General features: G+C 40.9%; 1 protein-coding gene across 2 annotated transcripts in view; it reads right to left on the bottom strand.

Moving 5' to 3' along the window:
- Positions 1-27,043, bottom strand: part of PREX2 (phosphatidylinositol-3,4,5-trisphosphate dependent Rac exchange factor 2) — a 201,557-nt gene that overhangs the window by 89,703 nt on the left and 84,811 nt on the right. For both annotated transcript variants that reach the window (XR_012715440.1, XM_075270399.1), the window contains exons 12-17: positions 25,280-25,383; positions 20,552-20,601; positions 6,271-6,346; positions 5,345-5,417; positions 4,989-5,131; positions 421-513 (exon numbers count right to left, since the gene is read on the bottom strand). Coding sequence is in view for 1 of the 2 variants with exons in the window: in XM_075270399.1 (XP_075126500.1) it covers positions 421-513; positions 4,989-5,131; positions 5,345-5,417; positions 6,271-6,346; positions 20,552-20,601; positions 25,280-25,383 (539 nt within the window). In the remaining variant the exon portion in view is untranslated. The remainder of the gene's footprint in view (positions 1-420; positions 514-4,988; positions 5,132-5,344; positions 5,418-6,270; positions 6,347-20,551; positions 20,602-25,279; positions 25,384-27,043) is intronic.

The raw sequence follows: 27,043 nt of genomic DNA, 5'->3' as shown, positions 1-27,043 counted from the left end.
TGGCGGTACGACACTAGGGACTTGCACTGACCAGGTGATACAGCTCCCTCAAGGCACTGAAAGCTAGTGATGTGGACGGGGACAGAAGCAACTCCGCTACTTATTTCAGTAGGAGCAAAGTTGCTTCTGCCCCCCGTCCACATCATTAGCTTTCGGTGCCCAGAGGGAGCTGGATCACCTGATCACTGCATAGGTTCCTAGTGTCGTACCGCCACCAATCAGATACTGGTGTCCTGTTCTGCGGATAGGTCACCAAGGTAAAGGAAAAACAACCCCCACCCCCACCCAAAGGAGAAAAAAAAAAGACTCTAATGGAGCTGGAAAACCCATTGTCTAGCAGAGAGTCCATTACACTCAGACTGTATAAAACTGGGACTATAAAAATCCTTAAATTAATGGGATAAAATAGGGCATTCTTACCTCTGCATTAGAACCTCTTTCAATGTATTTTACAATAGGAACTTTATTTTTGTCTTCTAGTGCAAAACCATAGCTCCCGTCACTGGGTTTTACCTGAAAAACAAAGTTGCAGAGTCTTAGAACAGTAAATCTTCTGGTATGCTATGCCAAATCTGGACAATGACTTAGCACCACACTAAAAACTTTCACTTGAGCCTGATTTATTAGCTCCAGAGTCCAGACTTGTATCAAACTACTGCATAATATAGGCAATGTACCATGGTAAGAATTATTTCCCAGTCATAGCAAAGCCTAAATTCAGTAACAAAACAGCATGTGACTTATGTAACAGATACAACATGTCATGTAACATGGCTGTAGTATTGCCCGGTGTGATACATCCTTCCGCTTTAATGAGGTCTTCCTGCCTATAGCTGCCAATCAAGTTATGTCACTTATGTCTCATCTCAGTGACCACACACCTATCAATCTGGACTGTTGTGTTCACGGACAATCATTCATACAGGGACATGGGAAAGAACAGGGCAGGGAAGTTCCAATATGAAGCATTTATGGAAGAGTCCTGGGGTTATGTAGGAAGACCCAAGTTGGAGCTAGAGAATGGAATGCTGATAAGTAGAAAACAACTAGTAATGTCCATGTAGCTCTGGTGTTCCCTTAGCTTAGTAAATAGGTGTTTTTGTACAGAAACAAACAAAAAAAAAAAAAACAGGACTCCTAGAAAAGACAGTGAGAGTCCTCGTTACCTCGCCCACACACAGTGATTGACAGTCTTATGTGTGTAAGTCGCCAACCCCTTTAAGTTTCCTAACCGGACAGTTCCTTATTATGGTTGAGCCGATCTTGAGATTTCAGGATTGATTTTAAAATCCGATCATTTTCCAGCCGATCGCGATCGTGAAATTTTCTCGATCGCCGATCAGGATCCAATCTTTCCCGATCGCTCAACCTTAATTGTATATTATATATACAGTAGGGTTGAGCCGATCTTGAGATTTCAAAATCCGACTTTCGATAATTTTCCAGCCGATCCCGATCGTGAAATTTGCTTGATCACCGATCGCGATCCAATCTTTCCCGATCGCTCAACCCTATTCCTTATGAATCAGTCACAGGTCCGGACTCTACCATTACCTGAGTGGTTTTTTTAAAATTTATTTTTACTTCTAGTTAAACTTGCAGCAAATTATAGGAGAGCACATAAATATATTACACTATGTCTGCTACTATTACCATCTCAGACAGCTCCATTATACAGGATACGCCGTAACTATGTTGTGCTCTTTACCTGGTCTAACCTTTAAGGCAATGGATTTACACAATTTTATTTAGACATTACCTTGACCAATCTAACAATTTATGTAATTGACTTGCAATGCTAAGGAATAGTTTTTAGCAATGTATGCAGAGCAGAAGTTTGCTTTTCCTGTAATATACATTATCTGTGATTATATTAGTAAGATTTATAAAATGTTCTGTAAATTCTTGGAGTTGTTAAAATTTGCTGATCTGGTAGACCAGAAATGAATTTGTTTACTTACAGTTTGTACATTGACCAAGGGTAAATGAAAAAAGGTTGTCTATGGATACAGAGATTTCAGCTATTAGTTTCAGAAAGTCCGATTATATAGTCCCCACCGGTCTCACCTAATGTACTTTCCTTGTTTCTCTTACTTGGAAAATTGTTGTTTCTCCTTGGAAGGCCTTGCTAGTAACAATAATCTATAAAGTCGTGAGTAGATTATTTCTACAGCTCTTGAACATGCTGAGCCCCATTAGAGATAATATATTATCTACATTCTCAAACCACCGAGCCCAGGAAGATGCACAGAGAAAGAGATTTGTGATTGAAGACATCTTCATGTTACCCTGCAGTAATATACAGGACGCCAGGTATTCCGACCTTACCGTCAGCTGCAGCTTCTAATAAGTCTCAGCCAAAATGTTTAGCGACAAGTTAAAAAACCATAAAGGACTATGAATATAATAAGATATGATATTTGTACATGTGTACTGCTCAATGTATTAGTATGGTATACAGGTAAGTGTTTGATGGCAGATACACAGTCCAGTCATATTAATATGACCACCGCCTACTTTTGACGTCAACGTTAAATAACCAATCGCAGAAGGCACGTGTCATCAGCCATCTGGGTGCACTCATCATTGTGGAAGGCACGATGGATCAACACAAGTATGCATCTATCCTTGCAGACCATGTTCACCCCTACATGCAAAATGTTTTTCCTCAGGATGATGGCATCTACCAACAGGACAATGCGAGGTCTCATAAAGCTCGCATGGTGTGCATGGCTGGAGGAGCGCCAGGATGAGTCTACCGTACTCCCTTGGCCAGCAAATTCCCCGGACTTGAGCCCAATTGAGAATCTAAGGAACCACCTCGATCGGGTTGTTCGCGCCATGGATGCTTAACCGCGTAACCTAGCGCAACTGGCCATGGCACTGGAGTCGGCATGGCTCAACATTCCAGTGAACATCACCACAACATCCCCTCTCTTCCTGCACGTCTCGCAGCGGTCCGCTCTGCCAAAGGTGGTTATTCTAGATTTTGACAGGTGGTCACTTTAATGTGACTGGACTGTGTACGTGCCAATGAGATTTCTGGTCTGGACGTAAATGGCTCAAGTTTGGGTCCAAGACTTACTTACTAAAGGTCCTGTGTAGGAATTTCACTCCCATACTCCAGTTCTTGTGTTACCTAAACTTGCTACCCCAGGTCTAAATAAATTTACAGCTGCCAAGGAAGAGTGTGGTTTGTAGGAGGAACCCCACATCAGGGTGCCAAGACTGAAAATACAATTCCACAGAGATAAGGAGCTAAGTGGAAGGCGAGTTTGGACTGAACCCCCAGCGCCTGGTGAGAAGGATCGGACTTTAAATTGTTTATTTATACCTGCGAATTAAAGACATTTTATTTTGCTTTTGACTATCGTACTGCAGCAAGTCACTAGTGAAGCAAAGCATTGGTGAAGCAAGCCCACCAATTATCTGTTCTCAGCTGCTGATACACAGGGAATGGAGCAGGAAGCAGACAGCACTGTTCTCTGTTTAGTGGCTGAAGTTGGTCATTACAGGGTCAATATGGACATTTTATTTTATTTTTGAGTTGTTTGTAACTGTGCACAATAAACCTGGACTGTTGAAGTTTTACATCAAACAATTTGTGCCAGTGTTCTATGGTGACAAGACTAACCTGAGGGTCCCGTGTTTACAATGTGAACACAATGATAGTATTTGCCAATGAATATAAAATGGCAATCACAATACCCGACACAAGCGCCCTCATCTTGAAAAAATTATGGACACATCAATTTTTTTTTTCATTATAAACTTTGGACAAAAGTCCTTTAATTTTATGGACAGTTGGAAACTCTGCTCGCAGGGGAATGCAAGATGATGTCTATTGAGGGCATACAGATAATCTTTAAAGAGGTTTTCCAAGTTAAATATATTAATGATCTATACTGAGGATAAGTCATCAATATTAGATCTGTGGGAGTCTGACTCTCAGCACCCCACCCCCACCATCTGTTCTCAGCTGCTGATACACAAAGAATGGAGCAGGAAGCAGACAGCGCTGTTCTCTGTGTAGTGGCTGAATTGTGTTATTGCAGCTTAGTTTCCATTCAAGTGAATGGAATCTGATTTGCAGTAACCTGGTCTGGACACTACGCTGTCTGCTTCCTGCTCTATTCTCTGTATATCAGCTGCTGAGAACAGCTGATCGATGGGTATCTAAGGTGTTGAACCCCCACTCATCCGATTTTTATGATCTATCTATAGAACTTATCATACATATTTAATACCCAGGAACTGGTACTACTATTCCATATATGTATGTGATAAAAAAAATAAACTCCTTTACATTTATTTGGTACAGGAAATAAACATTGTCATCACCTATTTTCAGTCAATATACAGTAGTAGAAGAACCTTTCATTGGTTAGTTCACAAAATTTTCCCCTGCAACAGTATAGAGACATTTAAGAAGTATTATTAGTGCTTATGTATGGTTTGAATAACTATGACTTTGTGCAAAAATAATATATGAACCAATTGTTCAGCTCAAAGCACCACTTCCCCCTTAAAGGAGTTGTCTCTGATGGGACAACCCCTTTAATTTTCTCTAAATGTGAGCCATGAAATTCAGCAAGCCATCTAATGGACAGTAGAAAGTTGTTTTTAAGATGACAATGGATTCCCTTACCTATTGGAGCTTCACTCACCCGGCATTCTCAGAAGTCTCTTGGTTTTCAGGCCCCCGATCCCCATGGTGAATACTATTGAGGAGGTTACTGGACTATCCCCTGATCTAGATCACATTTTATTTTATGTATTTTTTTTCATTAGGTGTATATGGAAGGCAGCCATTGTATGTCTGGAGCCACTGCCTCCATTATTCTCTATGAGAGTATTACCTCTTACTAAACTTGTCCAATATGTTGGGAAGAAATGAATATAGCTCAGTAAAAATAGATTTGAAAACCTTATGTGGAGGCAGAATGAACATGTGAAATTGCTATTTGCATATTAAATCTAATACCTACCAAGAGAGATTTAGCAATAACATTCTCGACAATCTTCAGGTCATGTTTCATAAGTCTGTGCTTCATATTGGATCCTTCCATTTCTTCATCGGAAAAGAATCGAAACAACAGAGGTTCATCCTTGAACTCACTCTTCTCTAACACTGGACAATACGCAAGAAGGCAAATAAAAATATCACAAATTGTTCTCATGAATACTGTATACGTTTTATACGTTCCAGGGAATGACAGGAGGAAAGGTGGAAAGTTCTATCATGACTACATAACACAAATAAGAAATTATCTGAGGCTATAAGACATCAATAGAAGTCAATATGTTACAATTGCACAGAAGAAGAAGAAGGCTTATAGCGTACCATGGTGCATGAATCCATTATCACAAAGAGCTACCCCAAGGATAATCGCTTCCTCTCTTGTACGGCAGTCACCCTGTAATGTTATATACATATTCAATTATTTTTCGCCAATATATGCCATTTTTGTTGCTACTTAAATTGAACATTTCTAAATTATTATGGAAGCTTAAAGCATACCTCCATTTATAAAGCCACTATACATAATAAATGCTACAAGTGAATATAAGAAACTTTGTAACATATGTGACCTTGGTTAGTAATACAGTAATGTATCCCTCTTCCCTTATCAGTTAGTTTCCTTCCCATCACCCCAACTCATATCTTTAATAGCATCTACATCCAACTTCACACACAGAAGTTTATGGGAAAATGGAGGAGGAGGAGGAGGTGGCTGCTTGCTAGTAATTGTCTCTAAGAGCATTATCTTACAAGCTATAGTAGAGTCAAAAGATCTATCTTAGTTACTTACCGTAACTTATTTTAGTATAGGCCATCAATATTAGATCTGCACCCGGTACCCCCAAAGACCAGCTGTACCATCGGCTTTTGGTAATGTTTACATAGGTACATTGCTATTTTATAATTGGGGGTATTCTCTACTTAACAAATATACAGAATTACCAACTAAAATTTATATTTTCTATTCAACCCTGGGACTGCTGGAGATAGCTGAGCTCCGTACGTCTCTTTTTCACAGAAGACAGACACTCCCTTTAACTCCATTGACTGCAGTTTTGCATCTATGGGGAACAAGGAACACAGGACTCCTTTCTGGGGGTGCCATCAGTCATACCCCATAGGGCTAGCAGCTTTTACCTGTTCAGCGGATGGGGGATAAGTTCATACCAACATACCCCTTTGAGTTAAGTGTGCAGGTGTTTTCTGTTTTCACTATAAGTAGATATCCAGGACACTAAATACTATACCTGAGCAATAAGCCAGTCTATTAGCTTGTTTGCCATAACTACTGACTTGTACGTCCTAAGGTGATAGTCTTTATCCCTAAAAAGAAACAAAACTCACAATAAATCATAGATCACATTAAACTGCTATACAATGTACATACTCCTATTACAGTAAAACAGTAAACCGCTTTATATTTACTCCTATAGGGGTCTGACTCCCAAGAACTCAAAGACAATGATATATTGTTAGAGAATCTATGACAAAAGAAACACATAAAACATTCTTTATTATTGTACATTAATAACCCTTTCAGGGTTTTCAAGAACCATAACATTTTATTCTTCATACTATAGCCATGCAAGGACTTATTTTTCACAGGACAGGTTGTATTTTGTAATGACACAACTTTAATTATTCGTGGAGAGGTGTAAGAGATTGTTAGAGAAAGGTCAGATGGCCAGTGTGCAATCCTTTAGGTGCCATAGTCACAATGCACCATGGCATCTAAAGGGCTAACAGCAGGAACAATAGCTCTTACCACTAGGTGTTAGCTGTACAAAACCATTAGAACCCATGCAATATGAACCCACTCCATATTCCACTTGTTCTTGTCCACCATACATTTACATCAGGCAGTTGCAAAGTGTTAATAGCCTATTTACACGCTTAAAGTCTAGGCCTGAGGATAGACTGATACAGGATCTGAGGACAATGTGTCCTTCTGTCATGCATATTACTGTAACAGATAGCTTTTGAGGATTCATATAACCATCCAAATCAAATCAACAGCATACTTGCATACAGCTAATTTTCTGAAACAAATTTGGCTTGTCTTGGGGGAACTATCCCTCTTATGTAAACAGTTTAAGCAAACCTTGCAACTAATAGTGGGCCTTTCTGCAAGGTTTGGTGGCAGTCCATGGGGACAATTGACTTGAAAGTGCAAATTTTACCAACTAAAATTTTTACCAACTAAAAAAATTGTTAACTATGCAATATTGACATATTAGTTCTCTTGACTAGTGGGAAATATGGGCATAGATTTATTCATACTAATGTGGCCAGTGATTTGTACTTAAGGTCTACATAAGATGTCTAGAAAAATTACATAGGACATTTATTATACACTAGCTGGTACCCGCGACTTCGTCTGCGGTGATTGTAGAAGTGGGTATATACAGGCGCGGGTAAGGTTTTCGTAGTGTGTATATGGTATGCATACCTCCCAACTTTTGAAGAACCGAAAGAGGGACAAAATGTGCGGCGCGCATAGCGCGCCGCGGCAAATTTAGCCCCACCCACTTTTGTGTTGACTCCACCCACTCGTTAATTTTTCATGTGCCCGCACACAGTATAATCCTCCTACAGTCACCCGTAAATTATATGTCCCCCCTCTATCTCTCCCCCAGTTTCATATACACCCTTCATCTGCCCCCAGTTTCATGTCCCACATCTCTGCCCCCAGATTCATGTCCCTCCATCTCTGCCCCCAGATTCATGTCCTCTCCATCTCTGCCCCCAGATTCATGTCCCACATCTCTGCCCCCAGATTCATGTCCCTCCATCTCTGCCCCCAGATTCATGTCCTCTCCATCTCTGCCCCCAGATTCATGTCCCACATCTCTGCCCCCAGATTCCTGTCCCTCCATCTCTGCCCCCAGATTCATGTCCCTCCATCTCTGCCCCCAAATTCATGTCCTCTCCATCTCTGCCCCCAGATTCATGTCCCCCATCTCTGCCCCCAGATTCATGTCCCCCATCTCTGCCCTCAGATTCATGTCCTCTCCATCTCTGCCCCCAGATTCATGTCCCCCATCTCTGCCCCAATGTCATGCCGTCCTCTCCTTCATCTGCCCCCAGATTCACGTTCCACCTCCACATTAAACTTACCTTCTCCTCCGCTCCCTCGCCGCTCTCTGCCCGCCGACACATGCGGCTGAAGGAAGGAGCTGACACAGGTCAGCTCCTCGCTTCGCCGCTGCCCGCCTCTCTCCCTGACACATGCGGCTGAAGCTGCTCACGTGCTCGCTTCGCCGCTGCGTCTCTCTCTCGCTGACACATGCGGCTGAAGCGAGGAGCTGACCTGTGTCAGCTCCTCGCTTCGCTGCTGCCGCCGGCTCCTGGCTTGTACATCGCGTCTACAAGCCAGGAGCCGGCGGCAGCAGTGAAGGGAGGAGCTGACACAGGTCAGCTCCTCGCTTCAGCCGCATGTGTCAGCGAGAGAGAAACGCAGCGGCGAAGCGAGCAGCTTCAGCCGCATGTGTCAGGGAGAGAGGCGGGCAGCGGCGAAGCGAGGAGCTGACCTGTGTCAGCTCCTTCCTTCAGCCGCATGTGTGTTCAACTCAGATCTGCGTCCTCTGGACGCAGATCTGAGTTGAAATCGGAACATACCTCCCTCCAACCGGGACCGCGGGACATGTCACCCAAATCGTGACTGTCCCGCGGAAATCGGGACGGTTGGGAGGTATGTGGTATGGGATATGAAATGTAACTTTGTATCTTGTTTTTGCTGTAATTCAGACAATACGTGAGACTTTTGTGTTGAAGTTAATTTGTATTTGAGCTGCTATACGGGGTTGTGAGAAACTTTACATAGTGACTTTGGGACAGAAGTATTTGAAGTTAACTCTTTCCCGCCGATGGCATTTTTTGATTTTCGTTTTTGACTCCCCTCCTTCTAAACCCCATAACTTTTTTATTTCTCCGCTCCCAGAGCCATATGAGGTCTTAATTTTTCCTGGGACAAATTTTTCTTCATGATGCCGCCATTATTATTCTATATAATGTACTGGGAAGCAGGGGAAAAATTCAGAATGGGGTAGATTTGAAGAAAAAATGCATTTCTGCGACATTCTTACGGGCTTTGGTTTTACAGCGTTCACTGTGCAACCAAAATGACCTGTCCCCTGTATTCTGTGTTTCGTTACGATTCCGGGGATACCAAATTTATATGGTTTTATTTACATTTTGACCCCTTAAAAAAAATCCAAAACTGTGTTTAAAATTTTTTTTTGAAAAGTCGCCATATTCCGACAGGCGTAACTTTTTTATACGTGCGTGTATGGGGATGTGTAGGGCGTCTTTTTTTGCGGGACCGGGTGTACTTTGTAGTTCTACCATTTTCGGGAAATGTTATTGCTTTGATCACTTTTTATTCAAATTTTTATCAGAATCAAAACAGTGAAAAAACAGCGGTTTGGCACTTTTGACCATTTTTCCCGCTACAGCGTTTACCGAACAGGAAAAATATTTGTATAGCTTTGTAGAGCGGGCGATTTCAGACGCGGGGATACCTAACATGTATGTGTTTCACAGTTTTTAACTACTTTTATATGTGTTCTAGGGAAAAGGGGGTGATTTGAATTTTTAATCCTTTTTATTTTTTTTTTATATTTTTTTTACTTTTTTTAAAAAAATTTTTTTTGCATTTATTAGACCGCCTAGGGGTATTGACATGGGTGGGGGGTGTCGCGGATTGTCAGAGCGATGGGGGTCGGCAAACATGGCTGCTCCGGAGCGTTAAAGAGAGCCTCCTGGAGTATCGTTAAGGTGAGGGGCAAAGTGGTAAAGTATATGTATATGTGATTGTGTGGGGTTAGGGGCGAGGCTGTAGAGGGCAATATGAATTTTGTGGCTTGCTATGGTCCAAAGTGTGTGAGATTGCAGAGATAGTGATGTGAGTTTGGGTTTTGTGGGGGTCCTGGCACAAACGTATGTGCGCTATTGTGATGAAGAGTAGCCTATTGTTTAATCGGGTGTATTAACTATGTTTGTGGAAAATTTCAGCCGAATTGGTCGAGCGGTTTTTCCGTGATTGAGGAACAAACATCCGAACATGCAAACATCCAAACACACAAACTCACAAACTTTCACATTTATAATATTAATAGGATTTTAGGCATTGAGCAGGGCGGGGAGGGTTTAGGTCACCTACAGTCTGGGATCCAAGGTGTCATGGTAAAAAATGCTACCAGGCATTTAGAGATGACCAACATTTTAGAGATGACCTAAAGAAGTCCTCTTGTGAAGATACGTTTTCTTTAATAGGACAACTCTGTAATACCCAGAGCAGCCAACTGTGTATGACTTTCTAGGCACTGCAGCTCTGGCACCCAGTGCCAACAATAACACAGCTTACGGTAAATAGCTGTACGGTAGGAACAACAAGAGTCAGACCCCATCAATCTAAGATTGGATGGGGCTACTCCTGTGAAAAGTCACACTGTCTAGGCCATGGTTAAACCCATTCAAGCATGATGGATGTGTCAAAGAGGTCTTGACATCACCCGAATTTGTATACTCTACTGAGTTCCCAAACATGAACAATGAAGCTTGGTGTTCTTTATGTGTACACCGTATGCCTGCTTTCAGCATGGTGGACGCTCTGTCATACACGTGGCTTCACTGGGCATGTCCGGAAAGGGGGGTTACAAGAAGTACAAAGGGGGTTCCAGGAACAATTCTGCTGAAGTTTAACCCTCTTTGGCACGCCAGTGACTTGTGATTACAGCTTGGACTACGTGACTAGTCCCAGACAAAATCCCAACCAGATGGCTACTCAGGGGAAATTAGAATACACTTAGCATACAATATCCCCCAGTTTATATAACAGCACGACGGGAAAGCTTTAAAGGGCAGAATAACATAGCGGTGGCGGTTTAGTGAAGGAAAACCAAGTGACAGGTTCTTATTATCAAACTGTGTATTTTTGTAGAAACACCATTATTATGAATAATCGCTGCCTGCAATTACATTTTACACTCAGGTCCCTTATGAGTATAGAAATATTCCAAAAGTATTGTTATTTCACAGTTCATTACATTCTCATAATGCGACTACACAAGTCAAGGAAAATTCGGAGGAAGGAAATGTCACGTGATGGTCTCGGCAGCTCGAAATTAATTATCACATTTCTAATGTGTACAAGTAGCGAAGCTTCGGCCTCATAAGAAGGAGAAAATATATTCATATAACCAAGCAAGAAATTCATTTGTGTTATCTTTTTATTTTGGATGGAATAAAAAAAAACGAATCCAGAAAGCTTAGTAATTCAGACACCGGCAGAGCGTAAGATTATATGTAGCAGAACTGCTAAACTACTCCATTTGTATAATACGTAATTGCAGGCGGCGTACTTACAGGAATACTAGGACACGAAGGATACAGCTATTACATGTGAGGGTTTTTTTGTCCGGCTTGACATTACACTGACTTGACATAATGTCTAGCAATAGACTGGTGCTTGGAGACGCAGACTAGATCCTTATTGCTTCGTGCCTAAGACAACCCCTTCTCTCCCAGTAGGTATATGAGCCATTTATCTCGCTAACGGTACATTTTACTTCTGTGCATATTTTAGTTCCCAGCACTTTGTGTATTCTTGCACATTATATATAAACTAATAAACATGTTCCTTTCACGTTCTAAGGCATGTTATAGGCAGTTCAGAAATGAAGCCTCAAGGCAGAACACCATAATGAAGAAAGTCATTCACATTGCAGCCATATCATGTTATTGTGTGCGCCTTACATTTCCACCATTTGGATGAAAGAAAATAATGAACATTTAGAGAAGGTTACACTTTGTTTAATGTAGAAAATGATTCTATAAAACCTATAAGTGCCTTCCAGAACAACAGTCGTCTTACCCATTAGTTTCCCCAGGTGCATGGTTATGTCTACTACTTTCCTCCATAGAATAGTATATTACACTAATGGAAGTTCTCAGGAGCCAGAAATGGGTTTTTTCTTGTTTAGGAACCACATCGGCTAGCTGGAGGTGAGACTTGATACATAGAACATATCTCGACCCAACACATCCATCATACTATTGTGGAGAGGTCCTATTAACAAATCAGAGTTATCCAAAGTGGACACTTCTTTAAGATGGAATGTTGTGGCTGAAGATAAGAGAGTTCTTCTCAGACCTTGATCCTGAATGTGAAAAAGTACACCTACATTGCAAAGCACCAGTGGTGCAACTAAAGTCTTGTAGGCCATGGTGCAATCTTTTGTCCGAGGCCCCCTACCTCATCCCTACAGTGAATTCTTGGTAGTAATGGTTACGGGGGCTAAGGAGTTTAATCCTCGTTAGTGTGGTTAGGGTAATCTGTGGGTCTCCTTAGCTTATGGGTCAGATGGAAGCTGCAATTTCAATACTGATACCAGTGTTTATGGGCCCCCGGTTGCAACTGCAACCCTCAAGTTATGCCCCTGCAAAGCACCAGATATTATTCTTCAACCTGGTGCAGCAGATATATTCATCCATTCACTAGACAAGGAAGTTTATGATTGAAAATGCAATAGTCCTCTGCGCCATTAACTTACCAAAATACCAATCATATTATCTATCATCCAGAACTGGATTTCCATTTCTGGAACCTCTAGTCACAGACTGTTTGGCTACTTAAATTCTGACCAACAAAATGTAATGCCTTAGGTCATACAGGGCTTTAGAACGTTGTCTACCCTTACATAACAGGACAGAACATTGCAGTGCCCTCCTTACATTATCCAATCTCTGCAGCCTTCCCTGTGCTCCTCTCTGGGTATCCTCCTCTAACTCTTATGCATGACTTTGGATATGGGATGTCCCTCACTCCTACCTAAAACCACCCAAACTACGGTAAATAATGACTTTGGAATAAATGCACAAAACACTTTATTTTGGTTGTAAAAATGGCCACAGCTTTATTAAACTCACAGAAGTAAAATAATGACAGAAGGAGTCAAGTGAAGTGCTAGACCATTGGGATTCAGGAATACTGTGAGATCCCCAGCTGTCTGACATACAGCACCCGGCCAGACAGCAATAAATAAATAAAGGGGGGCAGCACGCTCCGGCTTGCAATTCTAGCAGAGCCAGTACACTTTAAGGGCACCAACGACCCTGTGCTTAACCACTGTGCCCGCCTCTGGATGACGTTACTATTACGACATCCTTCAGGCTGGCCATTTCTAAAGCTCAGCCTGTTCACCACCATGAGGTTTAACCTCCTCTATTAGTTAAAATAAGTCTACAATAACTTGCCAGCAACTTCCACCTGACTCCTCAACCGCCACAGAAGAGGCCATTTGACACCTTAAATGGACTCGACCGCCACCAAACTGAGTAGGAATGCACTAGCCTCTAGAAACCTTACATACTACAAGTCCCCATACTACCTGCCCGACAATACCAAGCTATGAATGTGGCTGAAAATGCAACAAAAGTGATCTGGCTGTAGTCAGAAACTAGTAAAGAGAAATAGACTATAACACTGAAATTGCCATAAATCAGTATACATGGGGATACCGCCATACCACAAACATGTAATTGCCAACCATATATGCACAGAAGTACCTACATCCCACTTATGAGGTGTGAGGTTCCACTTATGGTGGTAACTGTATACACATGATACAGATGTATATACCATGTACAAGATAACACCTCTTCAAGGAATACCTCTCCCACTAAAAACTAGAACTGTCGATTTACATACATTGGCAACCCTATACCCACTGATACTGCAAGGAAAGACATAGAGAGTATAAAGAAGGGAAGAGAGAAGTACTTGTGGTGCTGTGGCTTCTCCAGATACTACAGCAACCCCAGGGCACTTACTGTAGTGAAATAACCCTCTATTGTTGTTTGATGGGTCACAACCACATTAACAGCAAAACAAGCCATTGAATGATGCTTAGCATGATGAGAAGAAGCCCATGATCCGCTTGAGATACCGTAGTCTCTGAAGGCAGTGAGAAGGCTGTAATGTCATCTCTCAATCATTTTCAGAGCACTTGATGACCTTTACCCTTAGCCGCATGCACCGACCCAAGGGCACCAAGACTGAAAGTAGAAGCTGAAATTTTCGTCTTTGCTGGACATGGAACAGCACCATGCTGATGCTGCCCGTTCCGCAAGGAAGGGGGGGGGCATAGGCCTATATAACTCCTGCACACAGAGCATGGGGTTATCATGGTAAGCAGTGCTGGGCTCCATTCACTAGCTGGCTGCGATAGACACTGTACGGCACTGGCCGTATCACACTGTCAGCAACATGAAGAGAAACATGAGTTGGTCAATATAAGCGGTCATATATCTTCACTAAGAAAAGTACAAATCATCAGAAAAGGTCCTTGAAGCCATTAGATTTTTATTAAAACATGTTTTTTTTTTTTTTGTTTTTTTTTTAATTTAAACATTTTAAATAAAATGTTTTTCTCTCCCTCCAGCCGCAACCAGCTCCAGCTCGGAGGGTCCTTGAAGCCATTAGATTTTTATTAAAACATGTTTTTTGTTTTTTTTTTTAATTTAAACATTTTAAATATAATGTTTTTCTCTACCTCCAGCCGCAACCAGCTCCAGCTCGGAGGGCTCAATTTAGTGCACAGGCATGTGAAAAATGACAGCCATGACCCTAGGGACTTACCCTAACAGGGTCTTCTTAAATTTAATTAGTTTGGCGTAACCAGGGGGTCTGTTACTCTGACGGTTATCCCTCCACACCCAGGGGGCCATACCTCCGATGGTCACCCCTCTACACCAGGGGGCCATACCTCCGATGGTTACCCTTCCACACTAGGGGGCCATACCTCCGATGGTCACCCCTCCCCACCAGGGGGGTCATACCTCCGATGGTTACCCCTGCACTGGGCTACACCCAAGGTGGTTGCCAATTAAAAGTAACTTCAAGAACCCAGTAAAAAACTTATTTAATGTCAATAGTACGAATTATGATGCACAACAATAGCTATAGTTTAGGATTACATTTAGTATTAAGAAAACCCATTAGTAAATAACTATATTACATTCTGTTATACACGTTTGAAGAAGTGGCAACCTCCCCCCCCCCCCCCCAAAAAAAAAAAAAAAAAAAAAAAAAAGCAAAACAACTTGTTAGTGTATCGCAAACCACCTGTTACATAGTGGCTTGGAAGCACTTGTATGCATCCCACTCCTAAGCAATCATGTCATTTAGGGTTACATAATAAGGCAAGGCCAGTGACAGTAACAAAGTACAACACTGGCCTAAAAATTGGAGCCCCAGACACACCAGGTCCTCTCTTCTACTTGTACTAGATCACTCAGCTAGTTAGACATTTGTGTACAGTATTGTACTTATGTTGGGACTATGCATGAAAATCCCTTTATATATATATATATATATATATATATATATATATATATATATATATATATGTAGCAGCATGAAATTAAAGGTGCTCTAAAAGAAACAATAACTTACACGGCTCACCCTAAATACTGTACAAGCAATAATACTAAGTCATACCAGCTCCAGAATAATCCAGAGTCGGTAATAAGGAAGGACCTAGCAGCTGAATTATACTGTTATAGGACCCCACTGAGAAATATCCCATCACATAGTATATACCATAGTAATGGGACCGGCTGCAGTGTATGATGTAAAATAACATAATGGTGATACATATACTTATCTGGATACAGACTGTAAATGCTCTTAAGACACCGGCTACATGAAGACTAAGAAATACAATAATCCGGTGCAGTATTTGTCTAATATCCATTGTCTAAGTGTGTTGGGCCCTAATACAGAGGTCATAAATAGAGCAGTAGGAATAACAACACAAGCAAAAATCTGTCTGCCAATCTGTTGCATCACACCAGATTACCCCCAGCCGCAAGCACTGGCTCAGGGGAAACTAACCACCATGTTCCCCACTGTTTACAATTTCAACCAGCTCCAAGAACCCCCCACCAATTATAAATGACCTGTATACAGTATGGCCAGTATATACAGTATGACCTGTATACAGTGTGGCCAGTATATACAGTATGACCTGTATACAGGCCTGAGAAAGTACATAGAAATGATCAACTTTAACTTATCCCCAGCATGGCCAGTATTAGCAGAGCTGGAGACATATACAGGGAGTATCAGTGCGGCCTCCATTACCCTCACTACACTGTACCAGGCTGTCTCTCTCTCACCACAGGACCTCCATTACATGTGTCCTCTCAGCTCCACCATAGACAGACCCTCAGTCCCCAGCACTCATGAACATCCTGTATTATATAGTAGTATATATGAGATATCAGCCATGTCTGCAGTGTCTATGGTAAATACATGTATGGACAAGTGTGACTGTATATATCCTGAGGTAATATTGCAGTATATATATATATATATATATATATATATATATATATATATATATATATATATATATCAGCAGTGTCTATGGTAAATACATGTATGGACATGTGTGACTGTATATTATCCTGAGGTAATATTGCAGTATATATATATATATCAGCAGTGTCTATGGTAAATACATGTGTGGACAAGTGTGACTATATATATCCTGAGGTAATATTGCAGTACATATACATACACATATACACACATATATAAATATATACACACATACACACATCAGCAGTGTGCAGTAAATACATGAGGGGACGCTGTAGCTGTATATATGAAATTTCCCCAATGTGGGACTATTAAAGGATTATCTTATCCTGAGAAATATAGTAATATACATATGATATATCAGCCATGTCTCCAATGTGTGGTAACTACAGGAGGGGACTCAGCCATGTCTCCAGTGTGGTAAATACTGTACATGAGAGGACTCTGTGACTGCAGACATCTTGTGGTAATACTGCAGCATATACAGTATAGTTGGTGATACTACACTAGTAGTGCTGTGTAATGTGGTGACACCAGCGCTGTGTGAGGTGATAAATCTCAGTCTTATACTCCCTGATACAGCAGACATGCTTCATCCAGGTCTTGTGATGAGAAAGAGGATGAAGATGGATGAGACAGGAAGTGACATCTATTCCTAACTCCTCCCTCCCTACAGTAACACACTAAGCACCATATACTAAAGCAGAACATACACAGATATATACTCCTACTACAGATATATACTCCTACACAGAACATACAGATATACACTCCTACAGCAGAACATACACAGATATATACTCCTACTACAGATATATACTCCTACACAGAACATACAGATATACACTCCTACAGCAGAACATACACAGATATATACTCCTACAGCTGTATATACACTAAAGCTGAATATACACCGATATATTCTTAAAGCTGACCCAGTCTGTATAAATCTACTCAACTACTGCACAAAGAAGAAACTGCAGGAGTTATTGGTTCCCCCATCCCAAAGTCATGTCCCCCTTTGCTGATGGCTCCGGGGGTGTCTTTCTCCTCATTCTGTACATGGAAGAAGGAAGCAGACAGCTAAATTCTCTATCTAGTGGTTAGAACAGGTAACTGCAGATCTACCCAGGCTTTTTTTTAGAACAGGGGAGAGGTCTAACCTTGTTCCACTGCATTAACAAACCCATTCAGCTGCAATATAACCCCCAGAAGTATGACCAAACCCTCAGGTCCTCCACTCGCTAAACACAGCCACACCACCTCTATATACTTTACAGAGGTCAATCTCACAGCTCCAGGGACCCTAAAGGGGCGACCAGCTATTTCTCTATGATTCTTGCCTAAAACATGACTCCTCCTTGCTGACGTTGCATCCTTGTTGAGACATGGTGGCTTTCCACCAACCATCCAAGTTTGTACGGCACTCATCAGTAAACAAGACTGTCTCAATATTAGACTTCATGTATGTCTGACCCCTCCTCCCCAAAAATATGAATATATTTAGCCAATAAAACCCCATTTAACATATATATACATATCATTTAGCAGTTGCAAGTCCCCAGAATTTCCTATAAGCAATGGCCTGTACTATTTTTTGCTGAAAGTTAAGATTCTCTAATTATTAGTCCAAATAAAGATAAAATCTTAAGACCATTTTGCAAGACTTATTACATCTCACATAAAGGTACACTGGCACACAGAGAAATTGCTACGTTTAATACCAATTTAAGTACAACCAACTATTACAGTCAATTGATAGCTGAGACTTTTAATGGTCAGAAATGGCGATTAGTCCGCTTTCTGCAAATTGCTGACACAAGTAAATGTAGAACGCAAATCGCGTTAGTCATCGAAAAGCTGCGCTAATGATTTTTCTTCTTTCTATATATTTGTTTAATCCCATTTAGATGTAAACCCTGAGCATTGAACTATGCAGCAAATGGCATTTATATGAATTATTAGACCTATGCTCGCATAGCACGGATGTTTAACATTAGAGCTGATCTTCTCGAAAAAGAAAAATAGCGGCTTTTGAATTGGGTCAAAGCGAAATGACTGCTCGGTAAGTGAATTAGTAGGAAATGTGTGCAGACAGCTAACTGCTCTCATAGATGTGCCATTGTCTCCAGCAATTCTGATGAATTATACAGAACATCAGCAAAGTGCAGAAAAACCACTCGCTATTGCCTTAGCTCCTGATGTTTCCTCGCCTCATTATTCTATGTATAGCTCATCATTATCACTGACAAAGAGCCAAGGGCAATATTTAATAAATGATTCCTGGGCATAATTTTAGCCAGCCAGTGGCCATGACAATTAGCTAGAGCTCATATATCACCGGATTATCAAAAATGATACAGCCTAGTTGTTCCTAAAGAAGCCGTAGACTATATCGTACGCTGGATGTTAGGAAATGGCCATACATTTACTTCCCTTTATCCTTCGATCTTTGATTCCTTGCACTGTCACTGGATAGGGGGTGAAGGCCTTCGGTGAATGATCATTAATGTGTTCATGCCCAAAACAGCTAACCAACCCCTGTTATATTCTTGGTGTTACCGATGTCTGATCACTCTGGTGATGTTCTTTCCTTGGCAGATGCAAGGAGAAAGGTGGAAATGTGGCTGTGCCACATGGGAACTTATTGGCCGTGTCCATGGAATTCTCACATCTTTCGGGTAGTTTTGGGAACTGGGCAAGTGCTGTTTTTGGAAAGCATCTTGCTGCATCATGAAACACCTTACAGATGTTGTCCTTGGCAGGATTCAAACCCAAGACTCCAGCGCTGCAAGGCTATCCATTGAGCCACCACACTGCCTTGTGCGCCTGTTTTCTGGCAATATTTGAGGCATCTTTGTTACAGACACATTAATTTTGTGTTTGTGCCAAAGGGAATGGCTGTGTACCACTCTCCACTCTTTATTTGTGCTCCACAGTTGATGTGGTTAAGTCATAATTTGTGCCAAATTTATTATTGCTTTGCAGCAATGTTTTTTTGGCTAATATAGTAGATGAACAAGAAAAAGACTGGTTAAAAATGAAAAAAAGTTCCTAAAACTAATACTATGCCAAAACCCAATCGATGCACCACTGTGATAAATAGGGTGCATATTGAGACTTATTGTGGCTGTCAGCCTTGTCCCATTTGATCTCCAATATCAAAAATAAAGCTGCTAGCTGACTGGCTTACTCACTTCTTTCTATGTTTATTATTATGGGGGCACTATGACTGCTGTAATATGGGTACTGCGGCTACTGATATGACAAAATTTACTGCACTAACCCTATTATATATACAGTATATGTACCCCATTACACCCTATTTATTCTGATGTAAGCCCCCTCCCTTCTGCCTTGTCCATCTCAATGGCATGTACTCCCTTACATCTATGCCAACTCTAGTGCAAAGAAAGTGGTGTGGCCTTTACAGTAAATGCACAGGTGTCTTAGGTTCAATGAAATACTCAACATTGAGACAAACAAGGTGGAAAGAAGGGGGTCTACATCAGTTTGTCCTGTATGTCTCCTCCATAAGTATTGTGTGCACAAGCCCCCACCTGGAGGGACCACAAGCTAAAATAAGGTAGACGGAGCCACAATTGATAGCTCTGAAACACATTGGTTAGAAGATAAACAGGCAATTGACTTCCATGTTATGAGGATGGCTTTGTATGGGTGTAATGGTCCGTGAGTGTGGATGGGACAGGGTGGTAACTGGGGTTTAGAATGGAGTGGAGGGGGGGTCTTTATTTTGTTACGATGAACATAGAGTACAAGTTTTATTACAAGCTGGTCTGGTTTAGCTACTGTATGTTCTTTGCATTTTTGCATGGATTTCCTCCAGGTACTTCGGTTTCCTCCCACACTCCAAAGACATTGGATATGAAATTTGGATTGTGAGCCTTGGGACAAGACATTATCCTTGCTGAAATCCTGCCCACACATGACGATTTTGGCTAGTGAATGATAATAATTCTACAGTTTTCCCATGAAATATCCCCAGGAAAAATCCTTAAATGAAACAAAACCCGCACCCACTCACCCCTCAGATTGCATTAATAGTATAGACACATGCATTACTGAAGGACGAATGAAAGTCAAACATGACGTCAGACTCCAGAGCAATATCCTGAACATACCTTATTACTGGCGTAAACAGACTGTGCAGCCGGCAGTAGATTCTGACCCCCTGAAAGGGAAGGATTCAACGGTCAGTTCATTTATTACAATTACATTTTAATAAAATCATAACTCAAAGAAATAATTTTCTATATTATTACATTACATAGCTGCGGGGAGATTTTAAATACAGAATAATTAGCATAACATGATAAAAGCTCCTTTATCCCAATGCAATATCCAGTGTTGCGATCCCAATGTGTGGTTACTATACCGCCAGTATCATCTGCCTCCTCTCATGGCTACACCCTGGCTCTCTTGCTTGTACATGGTGGTGTGGTTCTGCTGGCTTATTTAAAGAACCCTCTTGCCATTGAACACCTCCTAGAAATATTGGTACTTACCTTGCAGGTTTTATTTTTATTATGGTATGACCCAGATTCAACTCATCTGCATCTGGAGGGGGTCAATATACTGAGGGGATATGGGAGGGTGGGCATATGAGGAGGACATTAAACTTTGAGGGCAGATAGAGGAGGACGTTAAACTTTGAGGGCAGATAGAGGTGCATTAAACTGTCAGGGAAGAAGTACATTAAGCTGGGGGCATTAAACTGGAGGCAACTGGAGGGGGACATTAAACCTGGGGGTGGCTGGAGAAGGACATTAAGGTGAGGACAGCTGGAGGAGGATATTACCTTGGAACAACTAGAGGGGGACATTAAACTAGGGGCAACTGGAGGAGGACATTAAACTGGGGCCAACTCGAGGGGAACATTAAACTGGGGGTAGCTGGACATTAATGTCTCCCCTCTAGTTGTCACCATGGTTTAATGTCCCTCTCCTTCTGTCCCAGTTTAATGCCCCCCTCTAGTTGCCCACAGTTAAAACTGGGGCAGTTGGAGGGGAAAATTAAACTATGAATTATAATTACTGGGTAAATGTAAAATCATCAACTACTGCAAAAAAAAACTTGTAGTAATGAAATAATATCCTATATATCAGATATTTATATTACAATTTTTCTACAACAGTAGAAAAATTACAGTTATGAAATAGTAACGAAAATAATTTTATGTTTGGGGGTCACCACAAGAGGAACTGTATTAAAGGTTCGCGGCAATAGTAAGGTTGAGAACCAGTGCTATACAGCGAAGTTCAGGTCCCTGTATGGGGGTTAAAGGGGCAATACCTGGGAATCCTTACTCAAATAACAGAGGAAAGACGGCCGTCACATAACCATGACCATTTTAAAGAGAAGGAGTACGTGTATTCACATGTGCGATTTTTTGACGGACAGGAAAAAGTCGGTTAAAAAAAATGTTATAAGTCTCCATTACGATGGAAACTCGGACCCAATGGAAATCAATGGGTTTATATATAACTGATATATGGAAGGATTAAATTTGAGTGTAACATCTGTTGAACTGGGATCAATAGATTGGGTCAAATTGAGCAATTACAGTCTAAATAATATGGTCAGTATATTGACTATATTTTCCAGACTGCAGGATCCAGACTTAAAGCATCATAGTTATCTATGATGTGAGTCACTGCCTCACCGCAGGACTACTGTCCTATACTGTAATCCTGATGGGCAGTGGCTCACAACATCATAAATAACTAGATCTTTGGTACAGTTGGGAAAATATGGCTCCTCAGTGATCTGGAGAACGGGAACTGGAAGTCCGACATGATTCCTGCTTGTCAATTGAGCGCTATGTGCTTGCGTGACGTGACTATAGGACCGCCATGGCTCTAACAGCTGGTCGTGTAAACGCATTAATGGCACAATCCCTTTAAGGATCTGTATGCAAAACGTCTGCAAATGTCTTTACTCTTGTCCATGGGCTTTGGTTTTACTCTTCTTATATTTTCTATTGCATCAAGCCATAGTTTTTGTGGATATTTTGTTTATGTTGCTCCTCTCTGATAAGGTCAAATATACAAGAGATGACTTTTTAGCCAAATGTATGTGTAATCGCTACATGTATGTACGGACATGTAATGCCTGACAATGAGGTGAGAGTAATGTCACAGATACAACTCAGAAATCTTCTTTCCGTAGCAGATCCATCTGTCATTTGCTTGCACTGAATAAACAGACCTCATAATGCACATCTGCCACATAAGTTTGTTTGTTAAGCATTCAATGAGGGAATATATGCATCGTTCTAAGCAACATCATATGGAAAGTGAGCCTGGGATAAATAACAAGACATTCTAAAATGAGCAGAAATGTGTTCTGGGGAAGTGGAAGGAAAAGACAAAACTCTAAAGAAGATCTAAAGTAATAAAACTTATAGGAATTGTCTTTCCTAGGCTCAGCATATCCCTGGCAGGCTCGCCAAAACCTTATGCACCTGCTTGTACTTTTTAATGACAATGATAGTAATAGAACAGATGTTACAGATCATCCCCAGAAGCTTCTTATAAAGATGCTGAAGTGCCGAAAAGCAGGTGTGTGTATAATGTCCCTATATATTCCATTACACCTGGGCCATGATTTACATCTATAATTTTACATACAGTCCTATGAAAAAGTTTGGGCACCCCTATTAATTTTAATCATTTTTTAGTTCTAAATATTTTGGTGTTTGCAGCAGCCATTTCAGTTTGATATATCTAATAACTGATGGACACAGTAATATTTCAGGATTGAAATGAGGTTTATTGTACTAACAGAAAATGTGCAATATGCATTAAACCAAAATTTGACCGGTGCAAAAGTATGGGCACCTCAACAGAAAAGTGACATTAATATTTAGTAGATCCTGCTTTTGCAGAGATAACAGCCTCTAGTCGCTTCCTGTAGCTTTTAATCAGTTCCTGGATCCTGGATGAAGGTATTTTGGACCATTCCTCTTTACAAAATAATTCAAGTTCAGTTATGTTTGATGGTCACCGAGCATGGACAGCCCGCTCTCAAATGATCTGAAAACAAAGATTGTTAAACATAGTTGTTCAGGGGAATGATACAAAAAGTTGTCTCAGAGTTTTAACCTGTCAGTTTCCACTATGAGGAACATAGTAAGGAAATGGTAGACCACAGGGACAGTTCTTGTTAAGCCCAGAAGTGGCAGGCCAAGAAAAATATCAGAAAGGCAGAGAAGAAGAATGGTGAGAACAGTCAAGGACAATCCACAGACCACCTCCAAAGAGCTGCAGCATCATCTTGCTGCAGATGGTGTCACTGTGCATCGGTCAACAATACAGCGCACTTTGCACAAGGAGAAGCTGTATGGGAGATTGATGAGAAAGAAGCCGTTTCTGCACGTACGCCACAAACAGAGCCCCCTTAGGTATGTAAAAGCACATTTGGACAAGCCTGTGGACTGTTGAAACAAAGATTGAGTTGTTTGGTCATACAAAAAGGCGTTATGCATGGCGTCCAAAAAAAAACAGCATTCCAAGAAAAACACTTGCTACCCACTGTAAAATTTGGTGGAGGTTCCATCATGCTTTGGGGCTGTGTGGCCAATGCCGGCACCGGGAATCTTGTTAAAGTTGAGGGTCGCATGGATTCCACTCAGTATCAGCAGATTCTTGAGAATAATGTTCAAGAATCAGTGACGAAGTTGAAGTTACGCCGGGGATGGATATTTCAGCAAGACAATGATCCAAAACACCGCTCCAAATCAACTCAGGCATTCATGCAGAGGAACAAGTACAATGTTCTGGAATGGCCTTCCCAGTCCCCAGACCTGAATATCATTGAACATCTGTGGGATGATTTGAAGCGGGCTGTCCATGCTCGGCGACCATCAAACTTATCTGAACTTGAATTGTTTTGTAAAGAGGAATGGTCCAAAATCCCTTCATCCAGGATCCAGGAACTGATTAAAAGCTACAGGAAGCGACTAGAGGCTGTTATCTTTGCAAAAGGAGGATGTACTAAATATTAATGTCACTTTTCTGTTGAGGTGCCCATACTTTTGCACTGGTCAAATTTTGGTTTAATGCATATTGCACATTTTCTGTTAGTACAATAAACCTCATTTCAATCCTGAAATATTACTGTGTCCATCAGTTATTAGATATATCAAACTGAAATGGCTGCTGCAAACACCAAAATATTTAGAACTAAAAATGATTAAGATTAATAGGGGTGCCCAAACTTTTTCATAGGACTGTATCTATCTATCTATCTATCTATCTGTCTGTCTGTCTGTCTGTCTATCTATCTATCCATCCATCCATCCATCCATCCATCCATCTATCTATCCATCTATCTATCTATCCACCCATATCTATCTATCTATCTATCTATCTATCTATCTATCTATCTATCTATCTATCTATCCATCCACCCATATCTATCTATCTATCTATCTATCTATCTATCTATCTATCTATCCATCCACCCATATCTATCTATCTATCTATCTATCTATCTATCTATCTATCCACCCATATCTATCTATCTATCTATCTATCTATCTATCTATCTATCTATCTATCTATCCATCCACCCATATCTATCTATCTATCTATCTATCTATCTATCTATCTATCTATCTATCTATCTATCTATCTATCCATCCACCCATATCTATCTATCTATCTATCTATCTATCTATCTATCTATCTATCTATCCATCCACCCATATCTATCCATCTATCTATCTATCTATCTATCTATCTATCTATCTATCTATACATCCACCCATATCTATCTATCTATCTATCTATCTATCTATCTATCTATCTATCTCTAGATAAAGATACATGAATAATATATAAAATTACCTTTGATATCACATCCTGCATTTCATTTCTTGGGTAGTAAGTGCCATCATCGTAGCGGAATCTATACAACATCTGCTCCGACTTAAACTGGTGCTTATCTGTAACTAAAAGACATTTTTCACATCAGTAGGTTTTGCATTTACCGTATAGAATTCTAGAACATTTTCTTCTATGTATGTGTCATTGATACTCTATAAAATTTGGACAGTCCAGTATTTAGCCAAAATCTATGGAACAGCAAAAATGGTTCTTTGTCTCCTGGTTTGTATAGTTGACGGACCCAAACAGTTCAAAAATTTCACACTGTCCTCATTTTGGGACAGAGGAAGGTACAGGGCTGATGCAATAAAAACTCCAAAATTCCGAAGCTGTAATATGCCTTTGGAGTTGCCGATCTCCATGAAAACCTTACAGTCTAGTACCCCATGTCAATTGTTAGAGTTGCCTCAATGACAGAAATGAGTTCTGGTAAAGTACATGGAAATCCACCATTATAGTAGGGGATTCTTTAGTGTAAAGGCAGTGAAGCTATTAGAGGTTTTAGGGCTTATGGGGTTAAAATTTTAAAGGGTTTGTAAACAATTATAAAGGGAAAAAAAACTGTTTTCTTCAAAAACAGAACTACATCTGTATATGGATTGTGTCTGGTTTTTTCAGTTCATCTTTCTTGAATTGAATGGGGCAACAGAACTGCAAGACAAGAAACATCCCATTGCCAAACAAAGAGGCGACATTTTTCTAATTCTGTACAATCTGTTTAACTTGATAACAAATGGCCTTACTTTGTAGCATTTTTTCCACACACGCCTAAAACTTTTGCACAGTACTGTATATACTGTAGATTCATAAGCGATAGACACATTTAAAATTTTACACAAAGTACCAGACCTGAAGTTGGATCCGGACACGTATTAAACACACAATAGTTTACTGTACATGCCAGGGGTCACCTAAGTCACAACATCCACATGGTGTCGGTGCACTGGCTGCCGTGCAGGGTCTCTGGGCAGGACACAGATTTTCTGCTGATATACTGACTGCAGCAACAATGATATAACAAAACAAAGCTGCTCACAACATGCTGACCTACATCCGCCATGAAATACTTTGATCGCTGGCAGTTATTTCTTCCAGCTGCTAATAGCATGTCATGTAGTACAGCTTTCACCAAAACAAGACTTTCCACATTAAAAAGGAATGACTTGCTGAAAACCAGTCTTCTTCAGGGTTTCTTGGCTTGTAAAAAATGCTATGAATTTCGTGCATCTTTCAAGTGGTGTTTTTTTTTCTATTCTTCACATTATTAAAAGGCATTTTATGACGCTTTTTAAGTCCTATAGAGACTTATTACTATTAGGCCACAGTGGCATGTTATTACTGCTGGGCCACAGTGACTTGTTATTACCGCTAGGGCACAGTGGCATGTTATTACTGCTAGAGCTCAGTGGTGTATTACTACTGCTAGGGCACAGTGTCATAGTATTACTGCTAGGGCACAGTGGCATATTACCACTAGGGCACAGTGGTGTATTATTACTGCTAGGGCATAGTGGTGTATTATTACCGCTAGGCCACAGTCTCCTGTGTGGGGTCTCCTTAGTGACCCCACACAGTCTAATGGTGTATATTGTCCCCAGGTCCCTCACTGCATAAGTGCATTGCCCCGAGCCTACATTGTACAGGGTCCGGAAAGTGAGTGGTGAGTATGATTGTCATTACTCACCACTCTTAGGAATCTCCGCACCTTCTCTGATCCTGGTGCAC

This window comes from Leptodactylus fuscus, chromosome 4 (genome assembly GCF_031893055.1).
Source record: "Leptodactylus fuscus isolate aLepFus1 chromosome 4, aLepFus1.hap2, whole genome shotgun sequence".
In the NCBI taxonomy this organism is placed as follows: domain Eukaryota; kingdom Metazoa; phylum Chordata; class Amphibia; order Anura; family Leptodactylidae; genus Leptodactylus; species Leptodactylus fuscus.
The sequence above is the reverse complement of the archived record's forward strand: the minus strand, read 5'-3'. Positions and strand labels throughout refer to the sequence as shown.